This window comes from Somniosus microcephalus, unplaced genomic scaffold, assembly GCF_052327205.1.
Source record: "Somniosus microcephalus isolate GS21.2 unplaced genomic scaffold, FLI_Smic_1.0 unresolved_chr4, whole genome shotgun sequence".
In the NCBI taxonomy this organism is placed as follows: domain Eukaryota; kingdom Metazoa; phylum Chordata; class Chondrichthyes; order Squaliformes; family Somniosidae; genus Somniosus; species Somniosus microcephalus.
Genome location: NW_028225182.1, coordinates 50,809,096 through 50,823,998, shown reverse-complemented (window position 1 = coordinate 50,823,998; position 14,903 = coordinate 50,809,096). Strand labels below are relative to the sequence as shown.

At 59.8% G+C, this 14,903-nt stretch overlaps 1 protein-coding gene across 1 annotated transcript in view; it reads left to right on the top strand.

The window, feature by feature from the left end:
* Nucleotides 1–6,543: 6,543 nt before the first annotated feature.
* The window catches only part of LOC147091074 (uncharacterized), a 163,675-nt gene continuing 155,315 nt past the window's right edge, over nt 6,544–14,903 (top strand). Inside the window, exon 1 of the mRNA XM_085977159.1 lies at nt 6,544–6,555. Coding sequence (XP_085833285.1) covers nt 6,544–6,555 — 12 coding nt within the window. The remainder of the gene's footprint in view (nt 6,556–14,903) is intronic.

The window sequence follows — 14,903 nt, the reverse complement described above, 5'->3', positions numbered from 1 at the left end:
TGAGGTATCGGAGGGAGTGTGAGGTATCGGAGGGTGTGTGAGGTATCGGAGGCTGTGTGAGGTATCGGAGGGAGTGTGAGGTATCGGAGGGTGTGTGAGTTATCGAAGGGTGTGTGAGGTATCGGAGGGCGGGGGGTATCGGAGGGTGTGTGAGGTATCGAAGGGTGTGTGAGGTATCGGAGGCTGTGTGAGGTATCGGAGGGTGTGTGAGGTATCGGAGGGTGTGTGAGGTATCGGAGGGTGTGTGAGGTATCGAAGGGTGTGTGAGGTATCGGAGGGTGTGTGAGGTATCGGAGGGTGTGTGAGGTATCGGAGGGTGTGTGAGGTATCGGAGGGTGTGTGAGGTATCGGAGGGTGTGTGAGGTATCGAAGGGTGTGTGAGGTATCGGAGGGTGTGTGAGGTATCGGAGGGTGTGTGAGGTATCGGAGGGTGTGTGAGGTATCGGAGGGTGTGTGAGGTATCGAAGGGTGTGTGAGGTATCGGAGGGTGTGTGAGGTATCGAAGGGTGTGTGAGGTATCGAAGGGTGTGTGAGGTATCGGATGGAGTGTGAGGTATCGGCGGGTGTGTGAGGTATCGGAGGGTGTGTGAGGTATCGAAGGGTGTGTGAGGTATCGAAGGGTGTGTGAGGTATCGAAGGGTGTGTGAGGTATCGGAGGGTGTGTGAGGTATCGGAGGGTGTGTGAGGTATCGGAGGGTGTGTGAGGTATCGAAGGGTGTGTGAGGTATCGGAGGGTGTGTGAGGTATCGGAGGGTGTGTGAGGTATCGGAGGGTGCGTGAGGTATCGGATGGAGTGTGAGGTATCGGCGGGTGTGTGAGGTATCGGAGGGTGTGTGAGGTATCGGAGGGTGCGTGAGGTATCGGAGGGTGTGTGGGGTATCGGAGGGTGTGTGGGGTATCGAAGGGTGTGTGAGGTATCGGAGGGTGTGTGGGGTATCGAAGGGTGTGTGAGGTATCGGAGGGTGTGTGGGGTATCGAAGGGTGCGTGAGGTATCGGAGGGTGCGTGAGGTATCGGAGGGTGCGTGAGGTATCGGAGGGTGCGTGAGGTATCGGAGGGTGCGTGAGGTATCGGAGGGTGTGTGGGGTATCGGAGGGTGTGTGGGGTATCGAAGGGTGCGTGAGGTATCGGAGGGTGCGTGAGGTATCGGAGGGTGTGTGAGGTATCGGAGGGTGTGTGAGGTATCGGAGGGTGTGTGAGGTATCGGAGGGTGCGTGAGGTATCGGAGGGTGCGTGAGGTATCGGAGGGTGTGTGGGGTATCGGAGGGTGTGTGGGGTATCGAAGGGTGTGTGAGGTATCGGAGGGTGCGTGAGGTATCGGAGGGTGCGTGAGGTATCGGAGGGTGTGTGAGGTATCGGAGGGTGTGTGAGGTATCGGAGGGTGTGTGAGGTATCGGAGGGTGTGTGAGGTATCGGAGGGAGTGTGAGGTATCGAAGGGCGTGTGAGGTATCGAAGGGTGTGTGAGGTATCGGAGGGTGTGTGGGGTATCGGAGGGTGTGTGAGGTATCGGAGGGTGCGTGAGGTATCGGAGGGTGTGTGAGGTATCGGAGGGTGTGTGAGGTATCGGATGGAGTGTGAGGTATCGGAGGGTGTGTGAGGTATCGGAGGGCGTGTGAGAGGTATCGGAGAGGGTATCGGAGCGTGTGTGAGGTATCGGATGGAGTGTGAGGTATCGGAGGGTGTGTGGGGTATCGGAGGGTGTGTGGGGTATCGGATGGAGTGTGAGGTATCGGAGGGTGTGTGGGGTATCGGAGGGTGTGTGGGCTATCGGAGGGTGCGTGAGGTATCGGAGGGTGTGTGAGGTATCGGAGGGCGGGGGTTATCGGAGGGTGTGTGAGGTATCGAAGGGTGCGTGAGGTATCGAAGGGTGTGTGAGGTATCGGAGGGTGTGTGAGGTATCGGAGGGAGTGTGAGGTATCGGAGGGTGTGTGAGGTATCGGAGGCTGTGTGAGGTATCGGAGGGAGTGTGAGGTATCGGAGGGTGTGTGAGGTATCGAAGGGTGTGTGAGGTATCGGAGGGCGGGGGGTATCGGAGGGTGTGTGAGGTATCGAAGGGTGTGTGAGGTATCGGAGGCTGTGTGAGGTATCGGAGGGTGTGTGAGGTATCGGAGGGTGTGTGAGGTATCGGAGGGTGTGTGAGGTATCGGAGGGTGTGTGAGGTATCGGAGGGTGTGTGAGGTATCGAAGGGTGTGTGAGGTATCGGAGGGTGTGTGAGGTATCGGAGGGTGTGTGAGGTATCGGAGGGTGTGTGAGGTATCGGAGGGTGTGTGAGGTATCGAAGGGTGTGTGAGGTATCGGAGGGTGTGTGAGGTATCGAAGGGTGTGTGAGGTATCGAAGGGTGTGTGAGGTATCGGAGGGTGCGTGAGGTATCGGATGGAGTGTGAGGTATCGGCGGGTGTGTGAGGTATCGGAGGGTGTGTGAGGTATCGAAGGGTGTGTGAGGTATCGAAGGGTGTGTGAGGTATCGGAGGGTGTGTGAGGTATCGAAGGGTGTGTGAGGTATCGAAGGGTGTGTGAGGTATCGGATGGAGTGTGAGGTATCGGCGGGTGTGTGAGGTATCGAAGGGTGCGTGAGGTATCGGAGGGTGTGTGGGGTATCGGAGGGTGTGTGGGGTATCGGACGGTGTGTGGGGTATCGGAGGGTGTGTGGGGTATCGGAGGGTGTGTGAGGTATCGGAGGGAGTGTGAGGTATCGGAGGGTGTGTGAGGTATCGGAGGGTGTCTGAGGTATCGGAGGGTGTGAGGTATCGGAGGGTGTGTGAGGTATCGAAGGGTGTGTGAGGTATCGAAGGGTGTGTGAGGTATCGGAGGGTGTGTGAGGTATCGAAGGGTGTGTGAGGTATCGGATGGAGTGTGAGGTATCGGAGGGTGTGTGGGGTATCGAAGGGTGTGTGAGGTATCGGAGGGCGTGTGAGGTATCGGAGGGTGTGTGGGGTATCGGAGGGTGTGTGGGGTATCGGAGGGAGTGTGAGGTATCGAAGGGCATGTGAGGTATCGAAGGGTGTGTGAGGTATCGAAGGGTGTGTGAGGTATCGGAGGGCGTGTGAGGTATCGGAGGGTGTGTGGGGTATCGGAGGGTGTGTGGGGTATCGGACGGTGTGTGGGGTATCGGAGGGTGTGTGAGGTATCGGAGGGTGTGTGGGGTATCGAAGGGTGTGTGAGGTATCGGAGGGCGTCTGAGGTATCGGAGGGTGTGTGAGGTATCGGAGGGTGTGTGAGGTATCGGAGGGTGTGAGGTATCGGAGGGTGTGTGAGGTATCGAAGGGTGTGTGAGGTATCGGAGGGTGTGTGGGGTATCGGAGGGTGTGTGGGGTATCGGACGGTGTGTGGGGTATCGGAGGGTGTGTGGGGTATCGGAGGGTGTGTGAGGTATCGGAGGGTGTGTGGGGTATCGGAGGGAGTGTGAGGTATCGGAGGGTGTGTGGGGTATCGAAGGGTGTGTGAGGTATCGGAGGGTGCGTGAGCTATCGGAGGGTGTGTGAGGTATCGGAGGGTGTGTGAGCTATCGGAGGGTGCGTGAGGTATCGGAGGGTGTGTGGGGTATCGGAGTGTGTGTGGGGGTATCGAAGGGTGTGTGAGGTATCGGAGGGTGCGTGAGCTATCGGAGGGTGTGTGAGGTATCGGAGGGTGTGTGAGCTATCGGAGGGTGCGTGAGGTATCGGAGGGTGTGTGAGGTATCGGAGGGTGTGTGAGCTATCGGAGGGTGTGTGGGGTATCGGAGGGTGTGTGAGGTATCGGAGGGTGCGTGAGGTATCGGAGGGTGCGTGAGGTATCGGAGGGTGTGTGGGGTATCGAAGGGTGTGTGGGGTATCGGAGGGTGTGTGGGGTATCGGATGGAGTGTGAGGTATCGGAGGGTGCGTGAGGTATCGAAGGGTGTGTGAGGTATCGGAGGGTGTGTGAGGTATCGGAGGGTGTGTGAGGTATCGGAGGGTGCGTGAGGTATCGGAGGGTGTGTGGGGTATCGGAGGGTGTGTGAGGTATCGGAGGGTGCGTGAGCTATCGCAGGGTGCGTGAGGTATCGAAGGGTGCGTGAGGTATCGGAGGGTGCGTGAGGTATCGGAGGGCGTGTGAGGTATCGGAGGGTGCGTGAGGTATCGAAGGGTGCGTGAGGTATCGGAGGGTGCGTGAGGTATCGGAGGGCGTGTGGGTTATCGGAGGGCGTGTGAGGTATCGGAGGGCGTGTGGGGTATCGGAGGGTGTGTGAGGTATCGGAGGGTGTGTGAGGTATCGGAGGGTGTGTGAGGTATCGGAGGGTGTGTGAGGTATCGAAGGGTGTGTGAGCTATCGGAGGGTGTGTGAGGTATCGGAGGGTGCGTGAGCTATCGGAGGGTGCGTGAGGTATCGCAGGGTGCGTGAGGTATCGGAGGGTGCGTGAGGTATCGGAGGGTGTGTGAGGTATCGGAGGGTGCGTGAGGTATCGGAGGGTGTGTGAGGTATCGGAGGGTGCGTGAGGTATCGGAGGGTGTGTGGGGTATCGGAGGGTGTGTGAGGTATCGGAGGGTGTGTGAGGTATCGGAGGGTGTGTGAGGTATCGGAGGGTGTGTGAGGTATCGGAGGGTGTGTGAGGTATCGGAGGGTGTGTGAGGTATCGGAGGGTGCGTGAGGTATCGGAGGCTGTGTGAGGTATCGGAGGCTGTGTGAGGTATCGGAGGGTGTGTGAGGTATCGAAGGGTGTGTGACGTATCGGAAGGTGTGTGAGGTATCGGAGGGAGCGTGAGGTATCGGAGGGTGCATGGGGTATCGGAGGGTGTGTGGGGTATCGGAGGGTGTGTGAGGTATCGAAGGGTGTGTGGGGTATCGGAGGGTGTGTGAGGTATCGGAGGGTGTGTGAGGTATCGAAGGGTGTGTGAGGTATCGGAGGGTGTGTGAGGTATCGAAGGGTGTGTGAGGTATCGGAGGGTGTGTGAGGTATCGGAGGGTGTGTGGGGTATCGAAGGGTGTGTGAGGTATCGAAGGGTGTGTGAGGTATCGGAGGGTGTGTGAGGTATCGGAGGGTGTGTGAGGTATCGAAGGGTGTGTGAGGTATCGGAGGGTGTGTGAGGTATCGAAGGGTGTGTGAGGTATCGGAGGGTGTGTGGGGTATCGGAGGGTGTGTGAGGTATCGGAGGGTGTGTGGGGTATCGAAGGGTGTGTGAGGTATCGAAGGGTGTGTGAGGTATCGAAGGGTGTGTGAGGTATCGGAGGGTGTGTGAGGTATCGGATGGAGTGTGAGGTATCGGAGGGTGTGTGAGGTATCAGAGGGTGTGTGAGGTATCGGAGGGTGTGTGAGGTATCGAAGGGTGTGTGAGGTATCGGAGGGTGTGTGAGGTATCGGAGTGTGTGTGGGGTATCGGAGGGTGTGTGAGGTATCGAAGGGTGTGTGAGGAATCGAAGGGTGTGTGAGGTATCGGAGGGTGTGTGAGGTATCGGAGTGTGTGTGGGGTATCGGAGGGTGTGTGAGGTATCGAAGGGTGTGTGAGGTATCGGAGGGTGTGTGAGGTATCGGAGGGTGCGTGAGGTATCGGAGGGTGTGTGAGGTATCGAAGGGTGTGTGAGGTATCGGAGGGTGTGTGAGGTATCGGAGGGTGTGTGAGGTATCGGAGGGTGTGTGAGGTATCGGAGGGTGTGTGAGGTATCGAAGGGTGTGTGAGGTATCGGAGGGTGTGTGAGGTATCGAAGGGTGTGTGAGGTATCGGAGGGTGTGTGAGGTATCGGAGGGTGTGTGAGGTATCGGAGTGTGTGTGGGGTATCGCAGGGTGTGTGAGGTATCGGAGGGCGTGTGAGGTATCGAAGGGTGTGTGAGGTATCGGAGGGTGTGTGAGGTATCGAAGGGTGTGTGAGGTATCGAAGGGTGTGTGAGGTATCGGAGGGTGTGTGGGGTATCGGAGGGTGTGTGAGGTATCGGAGGGTGTGTGAGGTATCGAAGGGTGTGTGAGGTATCGAAGGGTGTGTGAGGTATCGGAGGGTGTGTGAGGTATCGAAGGGTGTGTGAGGTATCGAAGGGTGTGTGAGGTATCGGAGGGTGTGTGAGGTATCGGAGGGTGTGTGAGGTATCGAAGGGTGTGTGAGGTATCGGAGTGTGTGTGGGGTATCGAAGGGTGTGTGAGGTATCGGAGGGAGCGTGAGGTATCGGAGGGTGTGTGAGGTATCGGAGGGTGTGTGAGGTATCGAAGGGTGTGTGAGGTATCGAAGGGTGTGTGAGGTATCGAAGGGTGTGTGAGGTATCGAAGGGTGTGTGAGGTATCGGAGTGTGTGTGGGGTATCGAAGGGTGTGTGAGGTATCGGAGGGAGCGTGAGGTATCGGAGGGTGTGTGAGGTATCGGAGGGAGCGTGAGGTATCGGAGGGTGTGTGAGGTATCGGAGGGTGTGTGAGGTATCGGAGGGTGTGTGAGGTATCGGAGGGTGTGTGAGGTATCGGAGGGTGCGTGAGGTATCGGAGGGCCGGGGGTATCGGAGGGAGTGTGAGGTATCGGATGGAGTGTGAGGTATCGGAGGGTGTGTGAGGTATCGGAGGGTGTGTGAGGTATCGGAGGGGGTATCGGAGGGTGTGTGAAGTATCGGATGGTGTGTGGGGTATCGGAGGGTGTGTGAGGTATCGGAGGGCGGGGGGTGTCGGAGGGCGGGGGGTATCGGAGGGCAGGGGGTATCGGAGGGTATGTGAGATATCGGAGGGAGTGTGGGGTATCGGAGGGTGTGTGAGGTATCAGAGGTAGTGTGGGGTTTCGGAGGGCAGGGGGTATCGGAGGGCGTGTGAGGTATCGGAGGGTGTGTGGGGTATCGGAGGGTGTGTGGGGTATCGGAGGGAGTGTGAGGTATCGGAGGGTGTGTGGGGTATCGGAGGGTGTGTGGGTTATCGGAGGGTGTGTGAGGTATCGGAGGGCAGGGGGTATCGGAGGGTGTGTGAGGTATCGGAGGGTGTGTGGGGTATCGGAGGGTGTGTGAGGTATCGGATGGCGGGGGGTATCGGAGGGTGTGTGGGGTATCGGAGGGTGTGTGAGGTATCAGAGGGCAGGGGGTATCGGAGGGTGTGTGAGGTATCGGAGGGCAGGGGGTATCGGAGGGTGTGTGAGGTATCGGAAGGTGTGTGGGGTGTCGGAGGGTGTGTGAGATATCGGATGGCGGGGGCTATCGGAGGGTGTGTGGGGTATCGGAGGGTGTGTGAGGTATCGGAGGGTGTGTGAGGTATCGGAGGGTGGGGGATATCAGAGGGCAGGGGGTATCGGAGGGTGTGTGAGGTATCGGAGGGAGTGTGATGTATCGGAGGGTGTGTGGTGTATCGGAGGGTGTGTGAGGTATTGGAGGGTGTGTGCGGTATCGGAGGCTGTGTGAGGTATCAGGGTGTGTGAGGTATCAGAGGGTGTGTGGTGTATCGGAGGGTGTCTGAGGTATCGGAGGGTGTGTGCGGTATCGGAGGCTGTGTGAGGTATCGGAGGGAGTGTGAGGTATCGGAGGGTGTGTGAGGTATCGGACGGTGTGTGGGGTATCGGCGGGTGTGTGGGGTATCGGAGGGTGTGTGAGGTATCGGAGGGTGTGTGAGGTATCGGAGGGAGTGTGAGGTATCGGAGGGTGTGTGAGGTATCGGACGGTGTGTGGGGTATCGGCGGGTGTGTGGGGTATCGGAGGGTGTGTGAGGTATCGGAGGGTGTGTGAGGTATCGGAGGGTGTGTGCGGTATCGGAGGCTGTGTGAGGTATCGGAGGGAGTGTGAGGTATCGGAGGGTGTGTGAGGTATCGGAGGGTGTGTGAGGTATCGGACGGTGTGTGGGGTATCGGCGGGTGTGTGGGGTATCGGAGGGTGTGTGAGGTATCGGAGGGTGTGTGAGGTATCGGAGGGAGTGTGAGGTATCGGAGGGTGTGTGAGGTATCGGAGAGTGTGTGAGGTATCGGACGGTGTGTGGGGTATCGGCGGGTGTGTGGGGTATCGGAGGGTGTGTGAGGTATCGGAGGGTGTGTGAGGTATCGGAGGGAGTGTGAGGTATCGGATGGAGTGTGAGGTATCGGATGGAGTGTGAGGAATCGGAGGGTGTGTGAGGTATCGGAGGGTGTGTGAGGTATCGGAGGGTGTATCGGAGCGTGTGTGAGGTATTGGAGGGTGTGTGAGGTATCGGAGGGTGTGTGAGGTATCGGATGGTGTGTGGGGTATCGGAGGGTGTGTGAGGTATCGGAGGGCGGGGGGTATCGGAGGGCGGGGGGTATCGGAGGGCAGGGGGTATCGGAGGGTATGTGAGATATCGGAGGGAGTGTGGGGTATCGGAGGGTGTGTGAGGTATCAGAGGTAGTGTGGGGTTTCGGAGGGCAGGGGGTATCGGAGGGCGTGTGAGGTATCGGAGGGTGTGTGGGGTATCGGAGGGTGTGTGGGGTATCGGAGGGAGTGTGAGGTATCGGAGGGTGTGTGGGGTATCGGAGGGTGTGTGGGTTATCGGAGGGTGTGTGAGGTATCGGAGGGCAGGGGGTATCGGAGGGTGTGTGAGGTATCGGAGGGTGTGTGGGGTATCGGAGGGTGTGTGAGGTATCGGATGGCGGGGGGTATCGGAGGGTGTGTGGGGTATCGGAGGGTGTGTGAGGTATCAGAGGGCAGGGGGTATCGGAGGGTGTGTGAGGTATCGGAGGGCAGGGGGTATCGGAGGGTGTGTGAGGTATCGGAAGGTGTGTGGGGTGTCGGAGGGTGTGTGAGATATCGGATGGCGGGGGCTATCGGAGGGTGTGTGGGGTATCGGAGGGTGTGTGAGGTATCGGAGGGTGTGTGAGGTATCGGAGGGTGGGGGATATCAGAGGGCAGGGGGTATCGGAGGGTGTGTGAGGTATCGGAGGGAGTGTGAGGTATCGGAGGGTGTGTGGTGTATCGGAGGGTGTGTGAGGTATTGGAGGGTGTGTGCGGTATCGGAGGCTGTGTGAGGTATCAGGGTGTGTGAGGTATCAGAGGGTGTGTGGTGTATCGGACGGTGTCTGAGGTATCGGAGGGTGTGTGCGGTATCGGAGGCTGTGTGAGGTATCGGAGGGAGTGTGAGGTATCGGAGGGTGTGTGAGGTATCGGACGGTGTGTGGGGTATCGGCGGGTGTGTGGGGTCTCGGAGGGTGTGTGAGGTATCGGAGGGTGTGTGAGGTATCGGAGGGAGTGTGAGGTATCGGAGGGTGTGTGAGGTATCGGACGGTGTGTGAGGTATCGGAGGGTGTGTGGGGTATCGGCGGGTGTGTGGGGTATCGGAGGGTGTGTGAGGTATCGGAGGGTGTGTGAGGTATCGGAGGGTGTGTGCGGTATCGGAGGCTGTGTGAGGTATCAGAGGGTGTGTGAGGTATCGGAGGGAGTGTGAGGTATCGGAGGGTGTGTGAGGTATCGGAGGGTGTGTGAGGTATCGGAGGGTGTGTGAGGTATCGGAGGGTGTGTGAGGTATCGGAGGGTGTGTGGGGTGTCGGAGGGTGTGTGAGGTATCGGAGGGTGTGTGGGGTATCGGAGGGTGTGTGAGGTATCGGAGGGTGTGTGAGGTATCAGTGGGTGAGTGGGGTATCGGAGGGTGTGTGAGGTATCGGAGGGTGTGTGGGGTATCGGAGAGTGTGTGAGGTATCGGAGGGAGTGTGAGGTATCGGAGGGTGTGTGGGGTATCGGAGGGAGTGTGAGGTATCGGAGGGCGGGGGTTATCGGAGGGTGTGTGAGGTATTGGAGGTAGTGTGAGGTATCGGAGGGTGTGTGGGGTATCGGAGGGTGTGTGAGGTATCGGAGGGAGTGTGAGGTATCGGAGGGTGTGTGAGCTATCGGAGGGCGGGGGGTATCGGAGGATGTGTGAGGTATCGGAGGGAGTGTGAGGTATCGGAGGGTGTGTGAGCTATCGGAGGGCGGGAGTTATCAGAGGGAGTGTGAGATATCGGAGGGTGTGTGAGCTATCGGAGGGTGTGTGGGGTATCGGAGGGAGTGTGAGGTATCGGAGGGTGTGTGGGGTATCGGAGGGCCGGCGTTATCGGAGGGTGTGTGAGGTATCGGAGGGTGTGTGGGGTATCGGAGGGTGTGTGGGGTATCGGAGGGAGTGTGAGGTATCGGAGGGTGTGTGGGGTATCGGAGGGTGTGTGGGGTATCGGAGGGAGTGTGGGGTATCGGAGGGTGTGTGAGGTATCGGAGGTAGAGTGGGGTTTCGGAGGGCAGGGGGTATCGGCGGGTGTGTGGGGTATCGGAGGGTGTGTGAGGTATCGGAGGGTGTGTGAGGTATCGGAGGGTGTGTGAGGTATCGAAGGGTGTGTGAGGTAACGGAGGGTGTGTGAGGTATCGGAGGGTGTGTGAGGTATCGGAGGGTGTGTGAGGTATCGGAGGGCGGGGGGTATCGGAGGGAGTGTGAGGTATCGGAGGGTGTGTGAGGTATCGGAGGGTGTGTGAGGTATCGGAGGGTGTGTGAGGTATCGGAGGGAGTGTGAGGTATCGGATGGAGTGTGAGGTATCGGAGGGTGTGTGAGGTATCGGAGGGTGTGTGAGGTATCGGAGGGGGTATCGGAGGGTGTGTGAGGTATCGGAGGGTGTGTGAGGTATCGGATGGTGTGTGAGGTATCGGAGGGTGTGTGGGGTATCGGAGGGCGGGGGTTATCGGAGGGTGTGTGGGGTATCGGAGGGAGTGCGGTATCGGAGGGTGTGTGGGGTATCGGAGGTCGGGGGTTATCGGAGGGTGTGTGAGGTATCGGAGGGTGTGTGAGCTATCGGAGGCTGTGTGAGGTATCGGAGGCAGTGTGAGTTATCGGCGGGTGTGTGGGGTATCGGAGGGTGTGTGGGGTATCGGAGGGTGTGTGGGGTATCGGAGGGAGTGTGAGGTATCGGCGGGTGTGTGGGGTATCGGAGGGTGTGTGAGGTATCGGAGGGTGTGTGGAGTATCGGAGGGTGTGTGGGGTATCGGAGGGAGTGTGAAGTATCGGAGGGTGTGTGAGGTCTCGGAGGGTGTGTGGGGTATCGGAGGGTGTGTGGGGTATCGGAGGGTGTGTGGGGTATCGGAGGGAGTGTGAGGTATCGGAGGGTGTGTGGGGTATCGGAGGGAGTGTGGGGTATCGGAGGGTGTGTGGGGTATCGGAGGGTGTGTGAGGTATCGGAGGGTGTGTGGGGTATCGGAGGGTGTGTGGGGCATCGGAGGGAGTGTGAGGTATCGGAGGGTGTGTGGGGTATCGGAGGGTGTGTGGGGTATCGGAGGGAGTGTGGGGTATCGGAGGGTGTGTGGGGTATCGGAGGGTGTGTGGGGTATCGGAGGGTGTGTGGGGCATCGGAGGGAGTGTGAGGTATCGGAGGGTGTGTGGGGTATCGGAGGGTGTGTGGGGTATCGGAGGGTGTGTGAGGTATCGGAGGGAGTGTGAGGTATCGGAGGGTGTGTGAGCTATCGGAGGGCGGGGGTTATCCGAGGGTGTGTGAGGTATCGGAGGGTGTGTGCAGCATCGGAGGGCGGGGGGTATCGGAGGGTGTGTGAGGTATCGGAGGGAGTGTGAGGTGTCGGAGGGCGGGGGTATCGGAGGGAGTGTGAGCTATCGGAGGGCGGGGGTTATCAGAGGGTGTGTGAGGTATCGGAGGGTGTGTGGGGTATCGGAGGGTGTGTGGGGTATCGGAGGGTGTGTGGGGTATCGGAGGGAGTGTGAGGTATCGGAGGGTGTGTGGGGTATCGGAGGGTGTGTGGGGTATCGGAGGGAGTGTGAGGTATCGGAGGGTGTGTGGGGTATCGGAGGGTGTGTGGGGTATCGGAGGGTGTGTGGGGTATCGGAGGGTGTGTGAGGTATCGGAGGGTGTGTGAGGTATCGGAGGGTGTGTGGGGTGTCGGAGGGTGTGTGAGGTATCGGAGGGTGTGTGGGGTATCGGAGGGTGTGTGAGGTATCGGAGGGTGTGTGAGGTATCAGTGGGTGAGTGGGGTATCGGAGGGTGTGTGAGGTATCGGAGGGTGTGTGGGGTATCGGAGAGTGTGTGAGGTATCGGAGGGAGTGTGAGGTATCGGAGGGTGTGTGGGGTATCGGAGGGAGTGTGAGGTATCGGAGGGCGGGGGTTATCGGAGGGTGTGTGAGGTATTGGAGGTAGTGTGAGGTATCGGAGGGTGTGTGGGGTATCGGAGGGTGTGTGAGGTATCGGAGGGAGTGTGAGGTATCGGAGGGTGTGTGAGCTATCGGAGGGCGGGGGGTATCGGAGGATGTGTGAGGTATCGGAGGGAGTGTGAGGTATCGGAGGGTGTGTGAGCTATCGGAGGGCGGGAGTTATCAGAGGGAGTGTGAGATATCGGAGGGTGTGTGAGCTATCGGAGGGTGTGTGGGGTATCGGAGGGAGTGTGAGGTATCGGAGGGTGTGTGGGGTATCGGAGGGCCGGCGTTATCGGAGGGTGTGTGAGGTATCGGAGGGTGTGTGGGGTATCGGAGGGTGTGTGGGGTATCGGAGGGAGTGTGAGGTATCGGAGGGTGTGTGGGGTATCGGAGGGTGTGTGGGGTATCGGAGGGAGTGTGGGGTATCGGAGGGTGTGTGAGGTATCGGAGGTAGAGTGGGGTTTCGGAGGGCAGGGGGTATCGGCGGGTGTGTGGGGTATCGGAGGGTGTGTGAGGTATCGGAGGGTGTGTGAGGTATCGGAGGGTGTGTGAGGTATCGAAGGGTGTGTGAGGTAACGGAGGGTGTGTGAGGTATCGGAGGGTGTGTGAGGTATCGGAGGGTGTGTGAGGTATCGGAGGGCGGGGGGTATCGGAGGGAGTGTGAGGTATCGGAGGGTGTGTGAGGTATCGGAGGGTGTGTGAGGTATCGGAGGGTGTGTGAGGTATCGGAGGGAGTGTGAGGTATCGGATGGAGTGTGAGGTATCGGAGGGTGTGTGAGGTATCGGAGGGTGTGTGAGGTATCGGAGGGGGTATCGGAGGGTGTGTGAGGTATCGGAGGGTGTGTGAGGTATCGGATGGTGTGTGAGGTATCGGAGGGTGTGTGGGGTATCGGAGGGCGGGGGTTATCGGAGGGTGTGTGGGGTATCGGAGGGAGTGCGGTATCGGAGGGTGTGTGGGGTATCGGAGGTCGGGGGTTATCGGAGGGTGTGTGAGGTATCGGAGGGTGTGTGAGCTATCGGAGGCTGTGTGAGGTATCGGAGGCAGTGTGAGTTATCGGCGGGTGTGTGGGGTATCGGAGGGTGTGTGGGGTATCGGAGGGTGTGTGGGGTATCGGAGGGAGTGTGAGGTATCGGCGGGTGTGTGGGGTATCGGAGGGTGTGTGAGGTATCGGAGGGTGTGTGGAGTATCGGAGGGTGTGTGGGGTATCGGAGGGAGTGTGAAGTATCGGAGGGTGTGTGAGGTCTCGGAGGGTGTGTGGGGTATCGGAGGGTGTGTGGGGTATCGGAGGGTGTGTGGGGTATCGGAGGGAGTGTGAGGTATCGGAGGGTGTGTGGGGTATCGGAGGGAGTGTGGGGTATCGGAGGGTGTGTGGGGTATCGGAGGGTGTGTGAGGTATCGGAGGGTGTGTGGGGTATCGGAGGGTGTGTGGGGCATCGGAGGGAGTGTGAGGTATCGGAGGGTGTGTGGGGTATCGGAGGGTGTGTGGGGTATCGGAGGGAGTGTGGGGTATCGGAGGGTGTGTGGGGTATCGGAGGGTGTGTGGGGTATCGGAGGGTGTGTGGGGCATCGGAGGGAGTGTGAGGTATCGGAGGGTGTGTGGGGTATCGGAGGGTGTGTGGGGTATCGGAGGGTGTGTGAGGTATCGGAGGGAGTGTGAGGTATCGGAGGGTGTGTGAGCTATCGGAGGGCGGGGGTTATCCGAGGGTGTGTGAGGTATCGGAGGGTGTGTGCAGCATCGGAGGGCGGGGGGTATCGGAGGGTGTGTGAGGTATCGGAGGGAGTGTGAGGTGTCGGAGGGCGGGGGTATCGGAGGGAGTGTGAGCTATCGGAGGGCGGGGGTTATCAGAGGGTGTGTGAGGTATCGGAGGGTGTGTGGGGTATCGGAGGGTGTGTGGGGTATCGGAGGGTGTGTGGGGTATCGGAGGGAGTGTGAGGTATCGGAGGGTGTGTGGGGTATCGGAGGGTGTGTGGGGTATCGGAGGGAGTGTGAGGTATCGGAGGGTGTGTGGGGTATCGGAGGGTGTGTGGGGTATCGGAGGGTGTGTGGGGTATCGGAGGGAGTGTGAGGTATCGGAGGGTGTGTGGGGTATCGGAGGGTGTGTGGGGTATCGGAGGGTGTGTGGGGTATCGGAGGGTGTGTAGGGTATCGGAGGGAGTGTGAGGTATCGGAGGGTGTGTGGGGTATCGGAGGGAGTGTGAGGTATCGGAGGGTGTGTGGGGTATCGGAGGGTGTGTGAGGTATCGGAGGGTGTGTGGGGTATCGGAGGGTGTGTAGGGTATCGGAGGGAGTGTGAGGTATCGGCGGGTGTGTGGGGTATCGGAGGGTGTGTGAGGTATCGGAGGGTGTGTGGGGTATTGGAGGGTGTGTGGGGTATCGGAGGGTGGGTGAGGTATCGGAGGGTGTGTGGGGTATCGGAGGGTGGGTGAGGTATCGGAGGGTGGGCGAGGGTTGGGTGGGGGTGGTGTTGGTGTGTGGATGTGTGGTGTTGGATGGGGTTGGGGTGGGTGTGTGTGTTTGGTTGGGGTGGGTGTGGGTGGGCGATCTCTGTGTTCAGGGTGCCCTGTGGTATCCTGTGGACTGGTTGCGATCTGGCTCGCCTGGTTTGCAGTTTGAAGGAATTGGCTCACTTTGGCCGAGGGGCGCAGAGGGAAGGTCAGGGCCGGACTGGCGGACTCATCGCTGGGGCTGAAGGTGGAGCTCGCCTGACCTCGCACTGCTCCTCCAATCACAGCGACATTCAACCCCCCCGCCACCGCGCTCCTCCAATCACAGCGTCATTCCAGCCCCCCGACCGCGCTCCTCCAATCACAGCGCCACTACCCCACACCGCGCTCCACCAATCACAGCGTCGCTCGTCCCCGCGCTCCTCCAATCAGAGCGTCACTCCCCCCCCACCGCG